Genomic DNA, 26,468 nt, shown 5'->3' on the forward strand with positions numbered 1-26,468 from the left:
GCATCCTTTCAGTCTGGTCAGGAAACCATTTTGTTCCTTTTCAAAGCCTTTGGAAATTTGAGAAAAATGTTAGCGAACAGCATGGGTCCTGACAGACTTGCGCGGGTGCGCCCGGTTGGTCTCGAAACCCTGCTGTTTCGAAAACCCCCCACTAGGTTGGGTTTTTTCATGGCACGGCTCAATTAAATTTTTTTTTTTTTCTTGTCAGACATCTGGAGACCTGCTTTTTTTAAATATTTTTTTTAAAAAATTTCGTTATTTTTTAAAATTTAAATTTTTGCCCCAATATTTCTATAGTTTTTCATTAAAAAAAAAATAATTTAATTGTGGGCAAAAGTTTAAAAACACCATTTTTAAAATTTTTTTTGTTGGGGTTTTAAAAAATTTAAAAAATTTCCTGGGGGTAAAAAAATATTTCCCGGGCATGTTTGTTTTTTAAAAATGGGGCATAAAAATATGGTCTATTAAAACTTCCGGGGACGTCCCAAAAATGTTTATTTAAAAAAGGGGTTTTCATAAGGGTGCAAATCTCGGGCTGTTTTCATTGTTTTAAAAAAACATTATGTATCCCAAAAATTAAATTAATAAAATAATAACAACAAACCCCTTACTGTCGCCATAAAATGTAATGTATGGGGTTTTTCCACAAGGGGCAAAAACCTACCCGGTGTTTATAAAATAAAAATCTTTTAAAAAACTAAAAAAAAATCTAAAAATAGTTTTTCCCAAATTTTTTACAAGTGATAAAGGGGCCTTTTTTTTGTTTTTTTTGCTTTTTTCATTGTAATACATATCACTTTCCCTTCTCGTCCAAAGAAACTAAAAAAATAAAATTTTATATTATTTGTTCTGTCCTTTTAAAAACGTCTTTTTCCTTTCTCTCGGAATTCAAGTCATAAATATTAGACAGAAAGGAGGAACCAGTACAAAATAATTACCCAGCCTTGGACAGTAAATAAAAGTTGGGTATACGAGTGAAAATCGAAAAGTAAAGAACCTGGCCCAAATTTTCACGAAAAAACTTAAAGGAATCATTATTTTTACTGGGGGAGGGGAAAACGCAAAAGGAAATAGATCGAAATTTTTAAATGGGGGGGATTCCCGTAATCTGTAGTATGGATTATTTTTTTTCACAAAAAAATTCCCTTTAAAAAATTTCAGATTAAAATCAAAATTTTTTACCAAAATATGGGAAATTTTTTTTATTACAACGTTAAAACCCTTGGGTTTTTATATAAAAAAATTTGAAAAAAAAATAAAGCATCACCAAACCGCTTACATAGATTTCAAGGTCTGTGAGATCAATAATCGTAATAGTATTAATTTCTTCAACTGACACTGATATTTTCGCAGAAAAACATTTTTTTTCCTCTTAAAAAAAGGCAAGAGATGTGGGAATTTTTTCAAAAGTCCCTCTAAAAAAAAAAGCTTTTTTTTGTCAATTTTCCGGGGGCCCCCTTTCTAAAAATAAAAGATTGTAATTATTAACTTCCCTTAATGCTTTCCGAGATTCCAGTTTTTTTGAATTTAATAATGTGCGTGCCGCCTTAAATTTAAATTTTTAAAAAAAGCTAGCCTCGGGGTACCTAGCTCAAAGAAATAAAACTTCTTTTAGGGGTTGTTTTGTCCTTGCAACTTTAAAACCGTTTAACCCCAATGGTATTCATCAAATGATTTTTGCACGAAAATCCCTTTTTTTTTTCAAAAAACCTTGCAACATGAACTTTTTTGGGGGAATGACATCCTTTTTAGACATTGGAAAGAAAAATGAAAAAAAAAAATGTTAAATAAAAGATTTTCAAAAAAGGGAAAGAATGGGAAGAATGGAAAAAATTTACCGGGTATTCTGAATTTTTTTTTTTATATTAAGATTTTCAAAATTAAAAATGACCTTTTTGACGGGTTCCCGAATTTGTTAAAAGGGGGGTATTTTAAAAACAAACCCCTTTTTCGGGTTTAAATTTAAATATAAACCCGGGCTGGTTTGTCACCAAAAAAAAAAAGTTTTTTTAAAAATTAAAACATATTAAAATCAAATAAGTACTACTCGGGGACTTTCCCTTTCCCCCCTGAAATAAGCAATATACAAATTTTCGCATGCGGGCCCCTTGAGCCGATTTACGCCTCGGGGCATGAAAGCGCCCAAGCGTGTTCTCAAATGATTGGGCATTAAAAGGGCCCACTTTAAATTTTTCGCTAAAGGGGGGTGTTTTCTTGGGTTCATCGATTTCTGATAAATTTTCAATTTTTCAGGGGAAAAAATGTTAGAAATTTTCCCGACGGATTTCCAGGCTTTGGTACATGGGCCTTTTATCTGGTTTTGTTAATTGCAAAAACAATTATTGTCCCAAATTTAAAAGCAGAAAACTGGGGGCGGAAAAAAAAGCATATGTACAGTTTATTTTTGGGGGAGAGGGGGAAAAATTTTTTGAAAATGCAAAATTTAATTTTATTTAATGAAAGACCCTCCCCTTAAACTTTTTCCAATATTTTTCGAGCGTTTTTGTTAAATTTTTTGCAATATTGGGGATTTTTTACAGTTAAATCAGTGTTTTTGGGGCCACCCCCGTTTCCAAAGGTTTTATTTCTTTTAAAATAAGGGATTGTAGTTAACCCTACCTTTTTTTAAACTTTATGAATTTTAATTTTTTCTCTTAAAGGATTTATTTTTTTTAGTTTCGCTTGTGACAGGGGAAAGTGTCCCTTTTTTCCCAGAATTAAATTTAAAAAACGACTTTTTTACAACGGGTGGAAAAAATAATTTTTAAATAAATGGACCATAAATAACACGGTGCGTTTGACAAATTAAATGGAAAGTTTTCAAATAAAATTTTTGGAAAAGGTAAGGGCCAAAAAATCGAACCCCCTACCCTATAAATGGCACTAAACGCTTTTTTCCCCTCAGCTACCGCCATGCACAGTAAATAAAACAACTAAAAAAATTTTAAATTTATATTTGTATCGGGTATTTATGGGATGGACATTTAAAAAAAATTTAAAGGAAATAAAAGAAATATTTCACATGTGCAAAGGGCAAGTCTTGGAAAAGTGTATACTACGTGGAATAAAGGGGACATGGAAAAAAATTTTTAAATTTTTCACGTGCGCACGGTTAGCACCCATTCGCACATGGGTTTGAAAACTACGTGGGGAATGTGTTGATTAACACGTGCGCAAGAATAACTATCCCTTTGCTAACACGTCGCAAGTGATACTAAACACGGTTCGCAGTTTTTCCCTGACACTGCGAACGTGAAAGATTAACCCCAAAGAAACAAAACGAGAAAACACCCTTTTTTTTTTAAAAACAAAAACACTTTCTTTGTAAAATTTTAAAAAGACAAAAATAACCCCTTCCTTATAAAGACAACCATTTAGAAAAATTTTAGATCTTTTACGGGTTTTTCATTGGGTCAGCAAAAACGTGCGCACGTGTTGTTATCAAAAGCGCCCCATGGGAAATAAAAACGTGCGGGAAAGTGATAGCTGCACTTTCGCACGTGGGTAGTTATCACCAAACGCACCCCGTGAATTACCACCTACCCCCACGTGGTAGCTAAAACGTGCGCAAGAAAAAATAAAATATTTCCTATGTCCTCGCATGCCACCCACTATTTACAGAACATCTGCAGAATTTCTTTGAAACAAAAGTCAAACGGTTGAAAATATTTTTCCCCTTAATAATTTTTTAATTAAGTAACACGAAAGTGAACATTGAAAAAAAAGGTATAAAATACATATTTTATTGCTCTTTGAATTATAAATTAAAAAAGGGAAAGACTTTGGTTTGTTTTGTGCTTTTTTTAATACAAAAATTGGGTTGTTATCTAAAAATGTTGGTTTAAAGGTCCCGACCCCAAACCCGGGGTGAGTCTCCCGTGGCCGAGTGGGTTTTGATCGATGGCTTCTAACCAGTTGCCCATCCCCGGGGTGCGGGGTTTTGGGCCCCACCCCAGGGGTGTTGAATTTTTTTTTTCCATGTAAGAAGACCCTTTAAACATGCCGCTCGTGATGAAAAAATGCACGTTAAAGGGACCGGGGGGGATTCCTCCCACCAAGAAAACAAAAAAGTCGCCCAAAGGCCCCATAATTTTTTCAGCGGCCCAAAGTTAAAAAAAACCCCCACCAAAAAAAAAGACCCCGGGTCAGTCGGTAAATAGACATACTGTATTAAAAAACGAACAAAGGGTTTGTTCGAATCCTTTGGGCGCAGACCCCATTATATCGGGTTATTTTGCTCTGTAAAAATTTTCATAAGTAAAGTATCAAATTTCATCATTTTACATTTTTTAGTACAAAATATAAATGGAAATTTAATTTCTCCCTTTTTTTTTATTAAAAAATTTTCAAAAGGGATGCACAAGGGGTTGGGAAAAAAGCAGAAAAAGAGTTAATTTGCTTGCTTTTGGGGTTTTTTTAATGGCAGATCCCCGGGTTATTTTTCACTAAAAAAAAATTGGGATGAAATTTATTAAACTTTTTTTTTTCTCAAACGGGTATTTTGGTTAAAGTTTAAAAAAAAAACGGGAAATGCGCTAGATGAAATGGGTGGATTCATTCATGTTTGAATTTTTTTAAACCCGTTTTGGGGCCGTGAATGCTTTTTTTTTAGTTCATGTCATATAAATATTAAACATTTTTTTCTTTCAAAAATTGGGATTTATTCCACATACCCCGTCAAATTCCCAAAAAAACAAAAAGTTTGAAAAACCCTTTTAAATGGGGGGGAGAATAAATTTTTCACTTTCACATATTGTTGCATCCCGTATTTTTTTAAATTATAAATTAATTAAACCCGTATTTCCGGCATATAAGGGGAAAAATACGGAGTTTTTTTTACCAAAACAATCGGGCATAAAACGTCCCCCTATTTTTTGAAATAAAACCAAAAATTTAAATCCCGTATTTTTTCCCGCATATACGGGGAAAAATCCGGAGTTCTTCCCCAAGAAAATACGGGGAAAATTTTAAACCCCCGTAAAAATTTAAAAAAATACAAACTAACATAAAACCCGTATATCCAAAATATGGGAAATAAAACGGAGTTTTATACAAAAAAAACGGGAAAATAAGTCCCTATTTTTTAAGATATACCAAATTTTTTAAATACCCTAAATTTTTTGGCATATAAAGGGGAAAATACGGGGTTTAAAACCAACATATACCCGGGCCTAAAACGTCCCGTATTTTTCCCAAAAATACAAATTTTTTAAATCCCGTATTTTTTTCCCGGGATATACGGGAAATATACGGATTGTATAAAAAAGAAATACGGGGAAAATTTAAAACCCTGTATTTTTTTGAAATAACCAACAAACATATTCCGTTATCCAAAATACGGGGGGGGGAAAAATACGGGGGTTTTAAAAAGAAAACAAAAACGGGGAAAAATACGTCCCTAAATTTTCCCTAATAAACGGATTTATGTAAACCCGTACCCTAACATATACGGGAATATCGGTTTTGTTACGATCCCGAATAAACCCCTTTTTTGAAATTTTCCCCTATTCAATAAAATTTCGGGGTATCGAAAAAAAGAATTTTCCTAAATTTTATAGTATACGGAAATCCCCCCCATTTTTAGTATATACGGACTTTTAAAAAAACAAGCCCCGGAAAAACGCCCGTATTTTTTGTTTCCCGTATTTTTTCCCCTATACGGGAATATTTAGGGGGGGGGGGTGTTAAAAAACTTTCCCCGTTATTTAAAAACTTTTTCCCCAGTGTCCCTTTGGGCTGTCAGTCTGTCGGGGCGTCGGGCTGTCCGCAAATTTTTTGTTCCGGTCCATATCTTTTTCCCTCGATTGGGTGGATTTTCAAATAAAATTTGGGGTTTAATGGGGTAAACCCCAAAAGTCGACGGGTCGCGCCAAAAAAACCCAGGTCCCTAGCTCAAAGGTCAAAATCACACTTAGACATTAAAGGATAGTGCATTGATGGGCGTGTCCGGTCCATATCTTTGTCATCGATGGATGGATTTTCAAATAACTTGGCATAAATGTGTACCACAGTAAGACGACGTGTCGCGCGCAAGACCCAGGTCCGTAGCTCAAAGGTCAATGTCACACGTAGACGTTAAATGATAGTGCATTGATGGGCTTGTCCGGTCCATATCTTTGTCATCGATGGATGGATTTTCAAATAAATTTTCATGAATGTGTACCACAGTAAGACGACGTGTCGCATGCAAGACACAGGTCCGTAGCTCAAAGGTCAAGGTCACTCTTAGACGTTAAAGGATAGGGCATTGATGGGCGTGTCCGGTCCATATCTTTGTCATCGATGGATGGATTTTCAAATAACTTGGCATGAATGTGTACCACAGTAAGACGACATGTCGCGCGCAAGACCTTTGTCCGTAGCTCAAAGGTCAAGGTCACACTTAGATGTTAAAGGTCATTTTTCATGATAGTGCATTGATGGGCGTGTCCGGTCCATATCTTTGTCATTCATGCATTGATTTTAAAGTAACTATGCATGAATGTGTGACACAGTAAGACGTGTCGCGCGCAAGACCCAGCTCCGTAGGTCAAAGGTCCTAAAGTCTAACATCGGCCATAACTATTCATTCAAAGTGCCATCGGGGGCATGTGTCATCCTATGGAGACAGCTCTTGTTCGAGATGTATTATTTTTGACTGAAAAGACATTGCATAAAGTAGGTGGGGATGGGGAATAGGATTTAGAGATTTGCATATATCTTAATTTTATACAGATATAATACGGAGTCCAATGAAAAGCGTGTTTTTCGAGAGAAAAAAAAATCTTTTCCAAAATTGAAGTTTGTGTTTAGAAAATGCAGGATCAATTACAAAATTTGTTGAAGAAAGACAATTAGTGTTAGAATAAAAAAGCTGTGACAAGGTTATTTCCATTGAAAGGGTAAACAGAACAATGTGCAAATTTGAAATTTCAATGTAGATAAATACAAATTAATATGATACTTTTTAACATTTACAAGTACATTATCTAATACTATATATAAATTTATATTCAAGTAAACATGATAAACAGAATATTCCTAATGTGTTAACCGGACAAAAACCAGTTTATATAGTATACTGAACATGGTTATTATTCGATCGGAAGTAAATTTTAGCTGTAACAAAAATCTTGAGATTGTGTAACAGCAGTTTCTCTAATAGTTTTTCTATGTAGATGAATACAAATTTATATAATACGTATGAACGTATACAAGCTATTCATTTTGCGTGTATGAAAAATTTAGTATTTCAGGTTTAAAATACAAACTATAAAATCATTTAAAAATTGATAATAATAAGTGTTTATGAAATACGTCATGGATGGCGATATGTTACTCTAAAAAAGACTTTTAAACAAATCGTTGTAAATTACTAAGGTCGTTAATCCCATCTTCAAATAACTGCATAAATATGTGGCTCACCTTTTTATTATTTAATGTAATGTACATGTAACACAGAACGGCTCGGACAATTTACACCTTGAAGCGTGTCTGGTTTTTGACACTTTTGTCATTAAACAAGTTTGTATTAAAGGGTTAGGCTTATGAAATTTTGTCAGAAGGCAAAATCGGTATGTTTTAGCGCAGACGTATTTACCAAACGTGCGAGGCAGCTACCTTATGCATTTAACAAACGTGAGTAAGGTTCTCCAATTAGGCAATAGTTGTGCAAATCGCCAATTGGTTATTTGCGCAGAGAGATTACCAACAACGCACAGATTGGTAATTTACGAGTAACATTTGCGGAGCAAATTATTGTAATGAAACTGAACAAAATATTTGGATATGCTTACATTTAAAATGAGATTGGTAAGCAATTAATATGTGCTTGAGAAATGCACATTTTAGAATTTATGTAAGAATACTTCTTCTTTCTGTCGCATTCATCAATCTGAAAACTAAATGAATTTTCCACGAGATGTCCGACAAAAATTGCTTTCTTCTCTGCTCCTTGATTTCTTTTCTTGCTTCCTATATTCCAGTGAAACTCATTTTCTTCTTTTTCTCGTTTATAAATCAAAGTTCATTATTATGGGCCAGGTCAAACACTTAAAATAAAAAATTGAAGATTTGAAAATCGAAAAGAAAAAATTGGCATTTACGATATATATATATATATATATATATATATATATTGCACTCGCCAAAAGCCATCACAAGTACGGCTGCTAAAGACAATTTGAAATCTGAGAATCGTTACTTACTATACACATTTAAAATTATTTGAAATTAACGCCGGTGGCTTAACTCCTACGAAATAAACGCAAGATAGGAATTTGGAAGCTATGTGCTTTATCCAGAAACTGAATATAGCAGTGCTTCTAAAATTTCAAAGATGTTACCAATTATGCTTATACGCAAAACAATATTGACAGCGGGACTTTACTGGATAAAACTTTCAAGTGTTGCTTTGCATGTCATACTAATTTATCATATCAAAAAGACTAAATTAACTTTAAACTTGAAATAAAAGGATGTTCCAGCTGTCTATAAAAAAATGTTGTTTTTTTTTTTTTTTTTTTTTTTTTTTTTATTATTATTATTATTATTAATCAATCATTGATCATTGTACAAAAACAAGTGTATACAAACAAGTAAAATGGCACAAATAAACAAATATGTAGTTCATTCTCTGTTATTATATCATGATTCTGCATATTCATGAAATTTAAGTGTGAAAAGATTGTTTACTTTCGTGTTGGTAAGATATTTAAACATAATTCTGTATTCAGATTTAAACAGATTAACAATATCATAGTTACGTTCTCGGCAGTTGCTAAGGAAATAAGCTTTATAAATGCAGAATATAAATGCAGAGACAGTATAGTATTAATATAGTAATAGGTCGGATCTGAAATCTTATATCCTATAACAATAGTTTTTAAATGTCGTATATTATTGCATATGCCGCAAGATTTAAGTACATTATGGACATCCGCCCATATGTTATCTGTTCTCGGACTTTCTACAAAAACATGTTCATAAGTTTCCACTTGGTTACAAACTAAACAGTTAGGTGAGTTTAACATTTTCCACCTGTATAGTATTTCATTGCATGGAAATATTCTATTTATTAATTTATAATTGAATTCTTTTATTCTATTATCTTGTAAAGAGTGTATGAATTCATAGAAGGTGTTCCATTGGATATCGTATTCAAGATGTTGTTTCCAATAATCATGTATATATGGTTTTGTACATCGTTTGGAAACTAGATGGTTATATATTGTTTTGTTGTCACTACTCTTAAGATCGTCATTTCCAATTTTAATTTTCAGCTCAGTTTTTACGTACGTTGAACACGAAACTTCAGACCGTAAACTTCTTTTCCACTTTTTTGGAACAGCGTTTACCAATGTGTTAAATTCTGCAATCCAATTATTTTTATTTAATAGTTTCTGTCTTATAAAATTAGCCTCTATTTCGCCATTATCATTGATAATATCATTAACTAAAATTAATTTTGATCTAATCCATGTAGGAAATATTAAGCATTTTTTATTATGTTTAATAAATCTATTACCCCACAGTATTTCCTTTCTAATATCGTAAAAGGTATTACAATGATACCGTTCTTTGTATTTCAAATTAATCCAGATGTCTAAAAGATTTTGATAGAACTTTGGTAGAGTTGTTGTATTAATACGTTTTGGACTATCAATATTCATAAAGAATACGAGAAAGTTATATCCGAACTTTGATAAGAAATAGTTTGGTAATATTTTCCAATTAGCTTGTTTTTCATCTAGAAGGGAGTTTATCCATTTAATTTTAATTGCGCTAATGTAAGACTCAATATCAATCATTTCAATTCTCCCGTTAAGTTTCTTTCCAATCAGTGTAGTTCTTTTTATTTTTTCTCGTTTACCATTCCAGAGAAAATCAAATATCAACTTGTTAATCTGTATAATTACACATTTTGAAACCTCTAGTGCATGATTTTACTGTTATGTCTGTTATATCATCCGAGTTTCTAATATTCAAAGCCATTATTTCTGCTACCAATATAAAGAGCAGAGCTGAAATCGGACAGCCTTGTCTTATACCACGATGTAGTCTAAAGATTTCAGATTTCCAGCCATTATTTAAGATACAAGACTTGCTATTAGAATAAAGTGTTTTAATCCACTGAATAAAAGTTGGTTTGAAGCCAAAATGTTTAAGTACGATAAAAAGGAAGTCCCACTCAACCGTATCAAAAGCCTTTCTAAAGTCTAAGAATAGTATTGCTCCTTCTATTTGAAGTTGTTCCGCATAGTCTATTATGTCTTGTATTTGTCTCAGATTATAGCCGATAAATCTATTTTTATATATCTTTGTTGGTCAGTGTTTATTATTTTATAAATATTTTTTGAAGCCTATTTGCTAATACCCTTGCTGCAATTTTGTAATCGTTATTCAATAATGTTATCGGTCGCCAGTTCTCTAGGTTTCTTGGGTCACCTTTCTTATATATTAATGATAAAATTCCTAGTCTTTGTGTATTTGAAAGTTCTGTTTTTGCAAATCCTTCATTTAGGGAGTCAGTAACTAAAGAGCATATCTTAGTCCAGAATCTTTTATAAAATTCACAAGTAAGGCCATCTAAACCAGGGCTTTTATTTACTTTCGTATCTTTTACTGCTTGCTCACATTCTTTGCATGTAATCAAACCTTCGCACAGATTAGCATCAGACTCTGTCAATTTATTTTCTAAAGAAGTTTCTTCAGTATATTTCGAAATACTTGCTATATTTGTTCCTTCAGATTTATATAGTGTTTTATAAAATTTTACTTTCGCTTTCAGTATGTTTGAGATACCTGTAATATTTTTATCATCTACTTTAATCCTGTTTAAAAGTTTTCGTGTTTGTCTTGATTTTTCAAGATTCAAAAAATATTTTGTATTTTGTTCGCCTTCTTCTATGTATTCTACTCTTGACCTTATTTGCGCTCCCTTTGCTTTAATTTCATATAACTTTTGGATCTCCTGTTCTAGACTTTCGATTTCATATTCTGGCATTGAATTTTCATAAAAACTTTGTAGTTTATTCTCCAGTGTATTTATTTTCTCTTTTCTTTGTTTACATTTCGTTTTTGCGAACATTATGGATTTATCTTTAATTTCTAATTAACAAAGTTCCCATGATAGTTGTCGAGGTATATTACTTACATCATATTTTTCTATCACATTAGAAATAATGTTAACATACTCTTCATCATTTAGGTACATGTTATTTAATTTCCAATATCCGTTACCTCTTCTTTCGGGTTTCATTATCTTTATCGATATTGCTAGGTGGTCCGTAAACTTAATACTAGCTGGCCTTATATCTGTGTTATGTACTAATAGAATTAAATTATTTTCAATTAACCAAAAGTCTATTTTGCTTTTCTCAGTACCATTTTTCCTCCGCCATGTATATTGTCGTTTGTCTATATTTAATTCGCCCCATATGTCACTTAATTTGTGTGCTTTTATAAAAAAAATGTAAGATATCTTGTTCTGCTCTGACCTGTGCCTTTGATAGGTCAGTTAATGTTTTATGATATTGTACTTTTGTTTCATGTTTTGATCTTCCTACCTTCCAGTTTAAAATGCTTGGTATCTTATTACCGTAATGTAATTTTAATTTCTTATTTGTATTGAACGTTATATAAATGTTTTTATGTAAAGCACTTTTGAACGTATTTTTATATGAAAAGAGTGCAATATAAATGTGGTATATAATAATAATAATAATAATAATAATAATAATATGCTTTAGTAATGTATGACGGAAATGTCGGCATAATTTCATGGGGCATCACATTTTCTTGCATCTACTTTTAATAAAGCTCTTCAAACGAAAACGACCAGTTGGACAAGTAAAATAGGAAGTTACATGCGTTTGCGACGTAAACGGTTAGTACTTTCAACTATCTATTTGTAGTACCGTTCACATTGTACAAGATTAATATTAGAATATTTTCATTTGACCTCAGAATTACCATTTTTTTTTCTTTTTTCAAAGACATTTATACTGTAAAAGCTCATTTTAGAAATATTTATAATTTGCTGCCAAGCCTGCAACATTCTCATGTTTGCCATGTTTTTGCGTCTTTAGGATTATACCTTTCTATTTTATGCAACGTTTACACTGTAAACGCTAATTGGAAATTATGGAAAAACTTCAGCTCAGACCGGAAACCTGGGACCTTTCGTAAACAAGGCTAACGCTCTACTATCGCGCCACATCGCTACCTGGGAGCAAAATGGTAAACTTAGTAAAAATTTCCTTATTCTTTACTAAACATTATGCGTCCAATATTGACTATCGGTATACCGTGCTGGAAGGTTTCTGCTCATCGTGTTTTAAAGTAAAACATGCAAGGCCAGGCAATTAATATTTCTAAAACGTACTCTTAAATCGCTGGTCTAAATATATGATAAAACAATTATATCACGGAAAATGTCCCTCAGACTGTAAGCCTCAAACAGTCAATGTTAAGGTCAAGGTTAAAGTGTTTTCTTTACTTCTGTTGTTTTATGATTTGTTTTATAGATAATGAAGAGACAATCCTACCTGTCTGTCTTAATCATTCATGCACATATCACGTTCCACGTAACTATAACGCGAGATTTGAACAGTAGCAACGAAGGATTACTAAGGTAAATGACATGGTTTCTATGTCATCATCTGGTTAAATTGATCTAATATTTAATATTTAATTAACTCAAAACACACTGTGTAAATTTTCATGTAATATCACATTTTTAATTGATTATAGGTCTACGACGAATATGAAATTCCTGATTACCCAATTCTAGTAAATATTTCTAGGCGATGTGTATTGACTATTTTTGAACGGTTTATCTTCGTTGTCATTTTATACAATTCCAAATATTCAAAATATCAATAGGTTAGTGACACTCTTCATGCTAAAATACAGAAACTGATTCTTCAAGAGGTATTTACAAAAGAACATTATTTTACTTTCTAGAAGAGCTGGAAACTATGAGAAAAAAAAACATTTTACTACTGGTTTGGATGTATTTACTATATAAAATTTTAATGGAAGTGAATACAATGAGCGGACGAAACTTAGAGAGTGTAAATGTGCACAAGGAAGTATTTCAACAATACAGTGAGCGCGCTGGTAATAAAACGGCACCACATATTTTGTTTATCATTGCTGACGATCTTGGATTTAATGATATTGGATACCATGGTTCCGAAATACAGACACCAAACCTAGACTCTCTGGCAATGACGGGAGTCAGATTAGAAAATTATTATGTTCAACCAGTGTGTACACCAACAAGAGGCCAATTACTCACTGGCAGATATCAGGTTGTTGTTGTTTTATTTCTCTTTGATACGGCCAAATATCAAAATAACTTTAGATTTATTTCAAAGACAGGGAAAAATATAATTATTGTATATTTTGACAACACTTTCTTTAGAAATTCGCTTGTGTATAAGTTGTATTCATTTTCATGCATCTCTGACACTTTCAATAATTGGATTGAGGCTGTATGATAGAAAACTGATACCACAGCAATATTTAATTGAGATGAATTTGCACTTGTTTTTTAAAGATACTTTGCTACATATGTGAGAAATTTAAAAATATAATACGTTTTCACATTTGAAAGATATTATAAAAAGATATCAAAGAGCGCTAGAAGCATTTGTAATATCATTTTATAGTTATAATATAAATATACGCACCATTTTGCTATCGTTAATAAGTTGAAAGTAAGTTTTCATAAATTCCTTAGACCTGTGTATGACATTAAAATGACATTTAAATGACCCTTTGGATAGAAAAGTACCAAATATATTTTTGCAGTTGACCCATATATAAAATAAGCATATATGCCAAGCATTTACAAAGTTTGCCATCGGAGGCCTTTGACCCTAAGGCCCAATTGTATACTAATATTCGAGCATTAACAAAAAATGCCATTAGAGGTCTCATTTTCCTCAGATATTTACACACTGATGTTTCTTTACATAAGCAAAACAATCTTATGAACATATCAAAAGTTAATCATTACATTTCATTAAGCCGTAAGATTATTACAGCTTTTTACTTTGAAAGTTATTCGGGCTTAGTTGTGATACACTAATCATGTTAGCAAATGTTATGGCTTGTAAAAATGAACTTATTAAAAACAAATCCGTAGTATTCCTTCAAATTAGTTTATTAAAGACCTAGATTTTGGCAGTGGGCCAAGGGATTTCTGTCTTCACCTGAACAGTTGGGGGCTAATGACCATCACATTATAGTTCCAATAAACAAGGGCCATTGTTTATTTGAGAGTCAGTCTACCTTGTAATACAAGTGTATCAATTAGTGAGAAGTGGAAACAATGTAATTTATTTTAAACTATTGAATAATTGATGACTTTTAAAGTTATACTTGTTGTTGTTGTTTTTTTTTGTTTTTTTTTTTGGCATTTCTATGTGAAGAAAAACATTTGATGATCAAACACAATAATAAAATAATCAGAAACTTATGTCCACCATAATGAAATAATCAGAAACTTGCTTAAAGATATATGCAAGTTTTTATTTTTTCAAATTCTGTCTGGAGAATTGTGATATTTCAGGAAAATGTGACTTTCACTCATCTAAAGCTTCCAGAATACTGTAAATAACATTTGTTTAAAACTGAAAACAGAATGTGCATTTCAAAGTTCCAAAGCAAAGCATGAAAAAGTCACTTTTGGCAACATGCTGAAAATGAAATTGAGTATAGATGGAATACAATAATTTTATATTCAAATAATGTTGATTACATGAATACAAGAAAATCAATTTCCAATTGGAAAAATATTGTTTGTCAGCACAAAGAACTCTCGAAGTTTTCACTATACTTGTGTTTCATTTTCATTATTATTTTCAATATTATTACTGTATATTTTATCATATATAATAATTATTTTTATTATTATTATTATTATTATCATTATCTATTATAACATTTAAGTAATAGTTATTATATCATATAATATCAAAATAATAACTTTTATTATCATCATTCCACATTCACTGAAGAAAAATCAATTTCTTTCAACTCCACTGCACACATCTTCATGGTCTTGTTGGGGTCCCTGCTGTGCTAATTGCCCTCTAATCAGTTACTGTTACATAAATGCTGATAAGCAACAGATAAGATGGGAGTTGTGTATTGGATTTGGGAGGACACTTATACAGTAGTGAATCTGGGCCTTTAAGCAACCGTATGTAGCACATATAATTGAATAATTATTGAAACTACTTTTACATTGTTTACTTAAAAGCCTTTCAAGTTGCATTTCAGGCAACTAATGAGGATGTTAATGTTTTTGTTTTAAGATTCATACAGGGCTTCACTGGGTTTTATGGCCTGCAACTCCGGCAGGTTTGGCTCTTGATAACCCTACCATCGCCGACAAGCTTAGAGATGCTGGTTATGCTACACATATGGTGGGAAAGTGGCATCTTGGTTTCTATAAAGCTGATTATTTACCAACCAGTCGTGGTTTTGACACATATTTTGGTATGAAAAGTAGTTTATTTCATTTTGAGATAACTTAGATTAAATGTAGTTAATCAAAAGAGGTTATAATTAGAGCAACGCAACTGAGCAACGAAATGTAATTTTAAAACTGCAACTGAATGGGGCTATGATTGTGAATGGAACGTTTAGGGCTAAAAAGGCATTTTGAACCGACAACTTAGAGATTGATTAATTCTTATGACACTTTTAGAGGGTTTATGTCGTTTATTCACATAAGAAGCCTATTATGAACATTATCTGTATTGGGAAGTTTCATTTAATTAATAGACCATTTCGGTAAGGGAATATACAACTCAGCTCACGCGGTAAAGCCACTTGACGGTTTTCCTGGAAGGAAAATATTGCAAAGCGAGGAATTTCTCTTAGTACTGAATAATTCATACTCAGAGTACCAACAATGATAATGTAATTGTAGTTTTTTTAACTTTAATGGAATTTCGCCAAGTCACTTCGAGTAATTACATGAGTAAACTACGAGTCAAAATTATATAGGCAATATTAATATAGCGGTATCTTATGGCTACTTCGCGCGTCTCCAGGTCTGTAAAAACAACAAATACGTCGTTCCGTGTGCTGCGAGATGATTTCACGAAACCCTGTGACCATATTACATTACTTTGATGGAAAGTTTATATAATGAGTTCTTTTTTCTTCTATACTTTTTAGATCAGTTAAGTATGATTTTGAAATAGTTTCCAACTGTGTGAATTAAAAGTTGAAATAAAGTTATGTAATATGAACTGAATACAAAATTGTACAAGCTAGATAAAAATCGGAATAAAAGCCGTTAAAGCTTGTTTGTTTTCAAGCAAACAGAAGAAATGATTAATTTTATTATAGAAATGCTGTTTTATTTCGTATTTAGACGTATGTGCATGTAAATGTACGCTTCAGTTTAACACAAAAATTGAAATTTATACTTTCATATAGTAATCAGACATACAACACCAGGAATCTTCTTGTTAATACGGAATTAATAAAAAATGAACATTAGTTCTGACCATTGTTTTCTCGTTTGGGGCAAACCCTTTACTCTATCTGGGGACCAAACGCCGCTCTTCATGGAATTAAACGCCTCAACACGTGTATCATTGAAGGTTCCATGTTCATCGCCGTTTGAATACATCTGCGGATGTCTCTAAATTGCTTTTTGTACTTTTAGCATGTGTAAATGTTGAGTTCTGCTCAACCCGGGGCTAAAGGGCGTGGACGGTAGCATGCATTTCCACTACCGTCCATGAACAGGCTCAATCAAACCAAGCCTGCAACATTTTCGTTTTTGCCGTGTTGAGCGACCTGTGAATTTTCTACTTTTCTCTATTCTATTATATATATATATATATATATATATATATATATATATATATATATATATATATATATATATATATATATACCTTATGTGATTAAAATGGAATATTCCTGCAATAAAATGCGAACAAAATTATTTAGTGATTTGACATTCATGTAACTAAGGGTTTCTTGTTTATTCATTTCTGTTCATAAAACCAAGCTACTTTTTGTGCAACACAAATTTCCCAAATGAAAAAAACAAAATGAAATGACAGCACAGCCAAAAGGATGATTAATGTTTTCATTGGATGTAAGTAAGTTTATCAGGAGGAGAAATATTAAATAAAATTTTATTAAATTATTTAATATTCAACTAGCAAGCCATTTCTTATATTCAAGTTATCTTTTGTTTCTTGATTAAAAAAACCGACCAATTGATTGATTTTCATATTTTGGCTAATTACTGTTATAAAGTCACGTTATAACAGAATATAATATAATCCTTGCCTGTGTGAAACTAATTATATTTTTTATATATTAATATGTGTTAAACTGTTATGCTGATATATACACAGGTGTCCTTATACAATTTTTCTTGTTCTATCTTATAAAATATTATATCGAAAAACACACGTAAATTATTTGTCTTAGTTTGTTAGTGAACAATAATAAGCCAACATGACTTTGTTTTACAATTCAAGAAACTTAAGTATTTTTTATTGTCTAAACAAGCATTGACAAAATGATTGCTGATAATTGTTTTATGTATTATTCATAGCTGATGTAGTACAAATTATAAAAACGATGCAGCATACATTTGAAAATTCTTCAAACATTGTTAGCTAATCGAAAGGCTTAGGCTTTTCTCAGAATTCTCATAATGTAAATTAAAAAGAAAGTATCATAATATTATTTACCACAAACATGGTGTTCTTAACATATATCATTATATATATATAATGTGTGTTTTGAGTAATGTGAAATACATCTTCAAATTTATATAAACCACAATAAAATCGCTAAGGTAATATATTCGTCTCGCAGCCACTCGAAGAAATTTTGGCAAGTGTCTCAGAAACAAAACAAATCAAGTTACTTCAACGATTTCGCCCGAGTGACTTCACATAAGCCCTCGGAGTCAGATAGCGAAATATTTTGAAGGACAATGGCTGAAACTTCGAGTCAGAACTTTATGTCTCGCATTGGTCGTCCTGCCAGGATCGAACGAAATGTTTTGTTTGTTTTTTCGCTAGAGTTGGCTTCCTATAATATCGGTTTCGAACTGTTTCCCTTAACGTTTCTTTAAACTTTATTAATATGTTAAAACAGATTATTCAGTTGATCGAATATGCATAATGACATGGTATGATATTTTATTTTATTTTGTTGAATTTAACGTCGCACCGACACTATTATGGCGACTTTCCAGCTTTGACGGTGGAGAAAGACCCCAGGTGCCCCTCCATGCATTACTTCATCACGAGCGGGCACCTGGGTAGAACCACCGACCTTCCGTAAGCCAACAGGATGGCTTCCTTCCATGAAGCCATGAAGAATTCAAAGCCCCGAGTAAGGCTGGAGCACACATCGGTGAGGGACAAGTGATTTGAAGTCAGCGACCGTAACCACTCGGCCACGGAGGCCCCTGATATGGTAAGAAAAACGCTATATTCAATATTACATATGAACTAATACAGGCAAAGCTCTAAAGTGGTAATTAAACAATAATTTCTACTGTGCTTATTCATATAATCAAACCTGTGACAAATACATGGAAAACAATATCTGAACATACGATTTAAAACGAAGAATATATTTTCACTCCATAGGCATATTTAAGAAAGGTATTAATACCCTTTAAAAGAGGATAAGTGTTTATCGGTAGTCGTTCTGTTTATTTGTTCCTTTATAATTAGGCAAAAAAACCTAAATGTTCAAACGGCAATTTTCACCAAATGTTCTCATAAAAAGATGAAAGGATTCCGTTCAGTGCTTTTACTTGTATTCTTTGCAGACAAAAATGCTTATCCCATACCCTGCTAAATTATTAAATGGATTGGTCTATTATTCAATTTGAGTCATTTATTATTAGAAGGTTGGTTCAATTAAAATTTACTGATTGAAAAGCGAACAGTGCAGACCATGATCAAGCTATCCGTGAACTGGTATCAAAGGCAGAATCACTTGCCACCAGCAGGCTGCATGTTAAACTATCTGTTTGTAGAGGTTTATTTATATATCATAAATTCTATTTCAAAACTAAAAAGAGTTTACAGTATTAACCAATCAAAAAATGAAATATGCGAATGACGCCTGTGTAAGAAATGGGCACACATTGACGAGTGTATGCTGTTTGTAGCTCTTATAGTACTATTTTTTAAATATTGATACTGATGCGACATGATCAGCTTAATTACAAATAGGAATATGATTAATGTGTTGTTTTTTATCTATCAGTTTTAGTCTGCGAAACATTTAGCGCAATTCCCGTTCTGGTATTTATTGATTTTCCATTTTGATAAATATAAAGTCCAATATTTGTGGAAGTATCGTACAATTTGTGTCACTAGAAACAAACTAGGTATGCACAAGGTATTGGCTGTCAAAAATAAGCAAAGGATTTTTTCTCTAAATTTCAAACCTAAAATAAGGTTTTGTTACACAAATAAGTCTAACTAAGAAATTGATCTAAATATATCAGAAAAACTGTATGGTAACCAACCATAAGATTTATTTAAGGTTTATGTCTTTTCTGGAAGAAATAAAATATTTATACAGCTAAAAGATAAGTTGTCCACTAAAATGTTATGAAAATGTGTGTTTGTATCGTTTTGAGTATAACGAACATTTTTCTTACAAATGAAAATTTACAAAAATACCATAATATTTATATAAACAATTAAATGAATTATGCAATGCTTTATTTAACGTAGTGAACATTTGAGAAAAAAAATCAGTTTGTCATGAAACTTAATTCACGGTTTGCGTATGACTAGCAATATCAATTTGTTCACGCACTTATACTGTCCATATCTTCAACTGGAGAGGTGGCATTCCTTAATCCTTAGTTCTGATATAGACAAGCTGGACAAAATCACCAAACTGCTCACAATAATGCATTATATGCACTGCAGCTAAACTTTAAAGTTTAAAAAAATCTGTCAGACAAGAAATAACACAATGGCTATGATATAGAAGTCATTCTCAGAAAATGTGTCAATGTCAAATTTATTGTTTAAAATCGTCGATATGAAAATAAAATTAATTCAGTTTTGCATCATTTGTAGATTTTCAAGATGGCCACCAACACAAAAATATATCTCAAATATGATCAAACGTAGAATGGTTCGGGGACACGTCTTATCCATAACTTATCGTTTTTCTTGTCGTATAAAGTTGACTCAAATCCGAGAGCAAAGCTAGCGAATGGTGGATAAACTGTCAAAAATGTTCTACTCACAATAAATGATTTAAAGGTTTGCAGTCACATTTAGGAGATCTTTCTCTTTCTTAATAAGATTTACTGAAGTAACAAAAGCACCAATAAAAAATAAAAAGGCAGATCCGTATTACTAACAAATAATTTAAAAAGTGGACTACTTGTTTTAAACCAAGAATGAGAAAGACATGTATTAAACATTTTACGAATTTGCATTTCTAATTAATTTTGGCAATGTATTGTTTTACAAATACAGTACAACAGTTTTTGTATCAACATTATTTCTTAGGCAAAGTACTTTAATGTCCATCTCATACAATGGCTCAAATTACGCTTATATCATTAAAAATCAATATTACCAATGATAATTCCTGACGTTTTAAGAACTGTGTAAACAAAAATAGGGGGAAGTTGTTAAAGGTGAAATTTTCAAACAGATCCATTAGCTAATAAAATTTGGTTAACTATATTTAAAACTGATAAAAAAACACTTTTTGTGACTATATTAAGTAGAGCAGTTCAGATAAAGCAAGTGTTGCTATGAGTTTACTTGTCACCACATCACGATGATTACTTGGACTATGAATATAAATTGTTGACATCTATCCTGGCGCTTATTTGCCGTGAGTCTTTGATAGTGAGCCCATTGTCTTACTGGACTTTGTGACTAAGACACTCGAATTTCAACAAGGTGATGAATTATTTCTAAATAAGGTTAATATTCCCTTTTATCCTCTTCTGTGCTAAGCAAATATCCAATTCAGCCCATGTGTTTTATAAGTATGTCACTACCAGAGTCTAAAGAATAAAGTTACATGTAGCAAACATGACTGCCGTACATTGGGCTTTATATTAGCTTACCTGTCACGTAGAGACAAGGCGAGCTTATGTGGTCACCCTTCGTCCGTCCGTCCGTCGTCGTCTGTGCACAATTTTTATGAACACGATAGAGACCACATTATGCTACCAATCTAAATTAAACTTGCATACAAATTGCATTGGCATAATACCTCGAATCCTTTCGAAAACTGACCAGATCCAATCATAAGTTCCAGAGTTATGGCCCCTTAAAGGGTAGAAATTTGCTGTTTTGGTTTTTACAGCTATATAGAGACTTCATTGATAGTTTGATTTGATGCAAACGTGCAAAATAACTTTAACAACAATAATTCTTGGATTCAATGATAAACCGGTCAGATCCATTTATATGTTCCGGAGTTACGGTCTCAGACTGACCCGTGATAGAGCCGAATTTTACCTTGTGAACACGATAGAAGTGACGTCTTATATTTGATTTTAACTACACTTACACACAGCTTGTCATTATAAGATCTCGGTTCCTTTCGAAAACCGGTTAATTTTCATCATGGTTTCTAGAGTTACCGCCCCTAAAAGGAACAAATTTTCTATTTTGGCACTATCAGCCATGTAGATGTTTCATTTATGCTTTGATTTGATACATACTTGCAGAGAATGATTATCTTGATGATTTTTAGGCCTGGATCGAAACTGGATCATGTCTAGTCAACAAGAGTGCAAGAATGTCACAATATACGCCCGTCACAGCAAATTTCTTTACTCTAGCACCTGTATTTGCAAATGGAATTTTAATTTTGTGGTTGTATAGTAATAACTGTAAGTGTTTTGTTTTTCTAAGTCCACAAAAAAACTCCTTACCAGGTAGAGATACCTTAAAATACACCTAAAATTGGAAAGTAGCATCTATGTTGTACCACAGAAAAGTGGTCTTGGTTTTTCCCTACGGTCAATTATAAAAAAGTTACAATATAAGTTATTTATAGTAACAACTAAGGGAAGTTAATCTTAAAAAAAAAAAAATTGTAAGTCCTCATAAAAATCTTTACCAGGTAGAGATTGGTCAAAATACACCTCAAAATTGGATGTAGCATGCATGTTGTACTACAGAAAAGTGGTCTTGATTTTTCCCTACGACTAGTAATGAAAAAGTTACAATATAAGCTATTTATAGTAACAACAAAGGGAAGTAATTCTAAAGAAGGGAACTGCGCATGACACTTCGTCTCATGACGGTGTATAATTGTGTCAAGTTACATCAAAATCCCTCCATGCATGAAGAAATGCTTCGGACAAAGTCATTCTTGTATCTGACCTTTGGCCTCTAAGTGTGACCTTGACCTTAGACCTAGGGACCTGGTTCTTGCGCATGACACTACGTCTCGTGGTGGTGAACATTTGTGCCAAGTTATATCAAAATCCCTCTATGCATGAAGAAGAAATGCTCCGGACAAGGTTTTCATTCTTGTATCCTTTGACCTCAAAGTGTGACCTTGACCTTAGACCTAGAGACCTTGTTCTTGCGCATGACACTCCGCCTCATGGTGGTGAACATTTGTGCCAAGTTATATCAAAATCCCTCTATGCATGAAGAAGAAATGCTCCGGACAAGGTTTTCATTCTTGTATCCTTTGACCTCTAAGTGTGACCTTGACCTTAGACCTAGGGACCTGGTTCTTGCGCATGACACTCCTTCTCATGATGATGAACAATTGTGCCAACTTTCATCAAAATCCCTCTATGCATGAAGAAGATATGGTCCGGACAAAGACATTCTTGAATTTGACCTTTGACCTCTAAGTGTGACCTTGACCTTAGACCTAGGGACCTGGTTCTTGCGCATGATACTCCGTCTCATGATGGTGAACAACTGTGCCAAGTTTCATCAAAATCCCTTCATGCATGTAGAAGATATGCTCCGGACAAAGTCTGTGGACGCCGCCCACCCGCCCGCCCGCCAGGGGCGTTCCCATAATACGTCCCTTTTTTCAAACGGGCGTATAAAAACTAGGTCATCAGGTCAAGTCAAAGAAAAAGATTGTTAACAACATAGACGCCACATTTATGACCCTATTTTTATGAAACTTGGTCAACATGTTTATCTTAATGATTTTTAGGCCGAGTTTAAAACTGGATTATATGGGAACAAAATCTAGGTCACCCGGTCAAAAAAAGGGAATAGATTGCTAACACTTTTGAGGCCACATTTATGACCCTATCTTCGTGAAACTTGATCAAAATGTTAATTTTGATGATTCCTAGGCTCAAAACTGGGTCATAGGGGGTCAGAAACTAGGTCACTCGGTCAAATAAAGGGAAAAGCTTGTTAACACTCGAATTCGTTTGATATGCATGAAACTTTTTGAGAATGTTTGTCTGCATGAAATATCGGAAAAATTATTATCTGTATCATGTGGGGTCAGAAACTAGGTCAAAATGTCCAAAAAAATAATAAGCTTGTTTACGTCATAGAGGCACATTTTTGTTTTTATGATCATAAAACTTTGTCAGAATATTTATTATTATGAAGTATTGGATGTTTTGTAATCTGGGTTACGTGGGATCCAAAATTACGTCAAATCGAAGTAAAAGCGTGTATACAATCTAGAAGCAACATTTTTGCTCAAATCTTCCCGCAACTTTGTCAGAAGTTTATGTTAATAAAAGTTTGGAAAAGTACGAATCTTGGTCATGTGGGGTATAAAACTTTGTAAGTAGGTAAAATCAAAGAAATTTCTTGTTTACACTCAAGAATTTTTTGGTACAATCTTAATGAAAATTTGTCAGAATATTTGTCTCCATGCAATCACTAGGTAAAACATGTTCACACTGTTATGGTGTATTACTCAGGTAAGCGGCCTAAGGCCATCTTGGCCCTCTTGTTTTATTTTCATTTCTTATTTAATCATTTTTTTTTATAAAGATATCACACTGGTGACGCCAGATCGATACATTGCGTTGTATCATATTTGTGTTTTGGGACAGGATGTTGCTTAGATACACATCAAAATATTTGCAGCAATGGAAATCGTTAGATCGAGGCCATAGCATGATGTTTTTTTTTTGGATTTTTTTTTTGTGTGTGTGTGTTTTATTTTTCTTTCTTTATTCTGACTTTTTCACCTCGAAATATCCTAAAAAGGCACTCGCCACTTTTCAAGTGTCGAAACTTTGCTTGCGCCGGGAACTTTGTTAATTAAGCAGTAAATGAAACATCCAATATAGAGCGCAAATGATGACCTACCAGTTTCTGGAGTCATTAATGAATGATACAAGAGAAAGAGGCCCATTACTGTTACTTTCGGTACAATATGGTTGCCATCGGCCTAAGTTAAAGTGGAATCCTCTATAATCATCTACTGTGTTGAAAGCTTTCTGTCCAATTACAGGCAAAGCTTTCTTATTCTGCTTGCATGCCTTCAAACAGTCCTCTAAGCATGTTTCGGACTGTTCAATATAAGTTTGTTGAACATTATCGTCTACAACATTTCGGTTAGAATTTTCTGTTTCTCGAAGTGTCCCATAATGTTTCACTGAAAATAAATCAGTACATAAAATGTTTGAAATGTTTTAACTCACTTAATTTAACAGTTCATCTTTAATTGCCTGTGTACTATATTTGTACTAGAGAGGCAAACATATGGCAAAAAATTGGTTAACTGCCCTTATATGACAATCAGTATATCATCCCGGTCACATAATCTGTAATTCATTTACGCTTGGTCACGTGTCAAAAAGGTTGAAAATGTTTTCAATAGTCAAAATATCTCTTTCTCAGGTAGTGGGATTTTATCATTCTAGGCAAAAGAGAGGTAAATAAGGATTATTGTATTTCATACAAATACATGAGAACATTATAAATATTTCGGGCAGACGTATTGGATCTTAAACGCGCACATACTTGTATTAAGATAGCTGCGCACATATCAATATAAAATATATATGAGCCGCGCCATGAGAATACCAACCAGACCAGCATGCGCATCCGTACAGTCTGTGTCGTTCGGTTTCAAACCCTATAGCAATAAGAGAAACCGTAAGCGAACAGCATGGATCCTGACCGGATGCGCAAAGACACTAAGTTGGTCTTCTAATGGCGCGGCTCATATGTCATCGCACACGTAAAATTAAAACACCTTCTGAGCACGTATCACTCGCCATGTTGGAAAGTACCGTTGATTGGCTTACTATCGTGTAAGCACTTATCCGGTAATTACCGCGCACATATTACTTAATACGTGCGCAGATGCTTTCTTTATATCAGTACGCGCAGGCATTAGATAGTATGTGAGCACGAAACAAATAAAAACCTCGCAATGTTTATGTGGTTCCTTCAATGTGTATTATGTATACGTCATGAGCATAAACAACGCACAGATTTTGTTTTATGCAACCTATTAAGTTAATCCTCCAGCAATGAACATTAAAAATATTAACTTAATTGTTGTTTACTGTATCGTCGCAATCTTGGACTTTATTTATCATACAAACAATTCATAAATTCCGTTCCAATGAATGTAATATTCCGAATCATTTTAGACTAGCTCATAGACTATGATATGTTTTACATTTTGTATGACAATGTACTGAACGGAGCCAGCCTTTTATCCTATGTTCAATATCTCTCTGTGAAAATCTCTAAAATAGAATGGCTTTTGTCTCTATGGAATTAAATTCGAAACAAGGTGGGGGGGGGGGTGGATGTAGAAATATATCTATCATCGGTCTAGTGTCTAGTCAATATCATTTTAAGAACATAAAGTGATCTTGCGCGCATGAAAATGTCATTACTTTGGCATATCTCTGGCGCACCCGCAACGTAACAAAACGTATCTGAAGGCCATTTAACGCTTCCATAGAATCTACAGGAAAATTCCATAAAGTTCCAAAGTACATGTATATTAATTCTTAAAGATTTTAAAGTACTAAATATCGCGTGAAATGTATATTTTTTCTTTTTTAAAAAATCAGCTCCGCCACGTGATATATGAGCCGTGCCATGGAAAAATAAACATAGTGGTTTCGCCCAGTCTGGTCAGGATCCATGCTGTTCGCTTTTAATTATTATTATTATTATTATTATTATTATTATACCAGATTTATATAGCGCCCTTTTCATGATAAAGGCGCTTTATATATAGCAAACGCAACCACATAGGGCGCGACATTCATCCCCAACTAGTACAGACACAGAGCGATCTGACCAGAGGGACAGAGTGAGATAAAGACCCCAGAACAGACACACAGAGAGAACAGAGAGAGATATAGGCCTGTCCGGGTAACTTAGCCTAGCTCTTTGCGAATAGACAGTCTGGTTCTTAAACGTGCCCGGTGTAAAGCAACGATACACGCGAAGCCGTCTTTCCTGGAAAGAACCAGTACAGGCCTCTTAGTTAGGTGGGAGACA

The 26,468-nt window shown here is 33.1% G+C and overlaps 1 protein-coding gene across 2 annotated transcripts in view; it reads left to right on the top strand.

Annotated features, from left to right (window-relative positions):
• The first annotated feature begins 12,397 nt into the window (after positions 1–12,397).
• LOC123549860 (arylsulfatase J-like) overlaps positions 12,398–26,468 on the top strand; it is a 123,339-nt gene continuing 109,268 nt past the window's right edge. The window contains exons 1-3 of one of the 2 annotated variants that reach the window (XM_045338300.2): positions 12,398–12,613; positions 12,946–13,295; positions 15,309–15,492. In XM_045338300.2, coding sequence (XP_045194235.2) covers positions 12,960–13,295; positions 15,309–15,492 — 520 coding nt within the window. In that variant the 5' untranslated portion in view covers positions 12,398–12,613; positions 12,946–12,959. The other variant, XM_045338299.2, reaches the window with a different exon arrangement.

Source organism: Mercenaria mercenaria, chromosome 6, assembly GCF_021730395.1.
Source record: "Mercenaria mercenaria strain notata chromosome 6, MADL_Memer_1, whole genome shotgun sequence".
Lineage (NCBI taxonomy): Eukaryota > Metazoa > Mollusca > Bivalvia > Venerida > Veneridae > Mercenaria > Mercenaria mercenaria.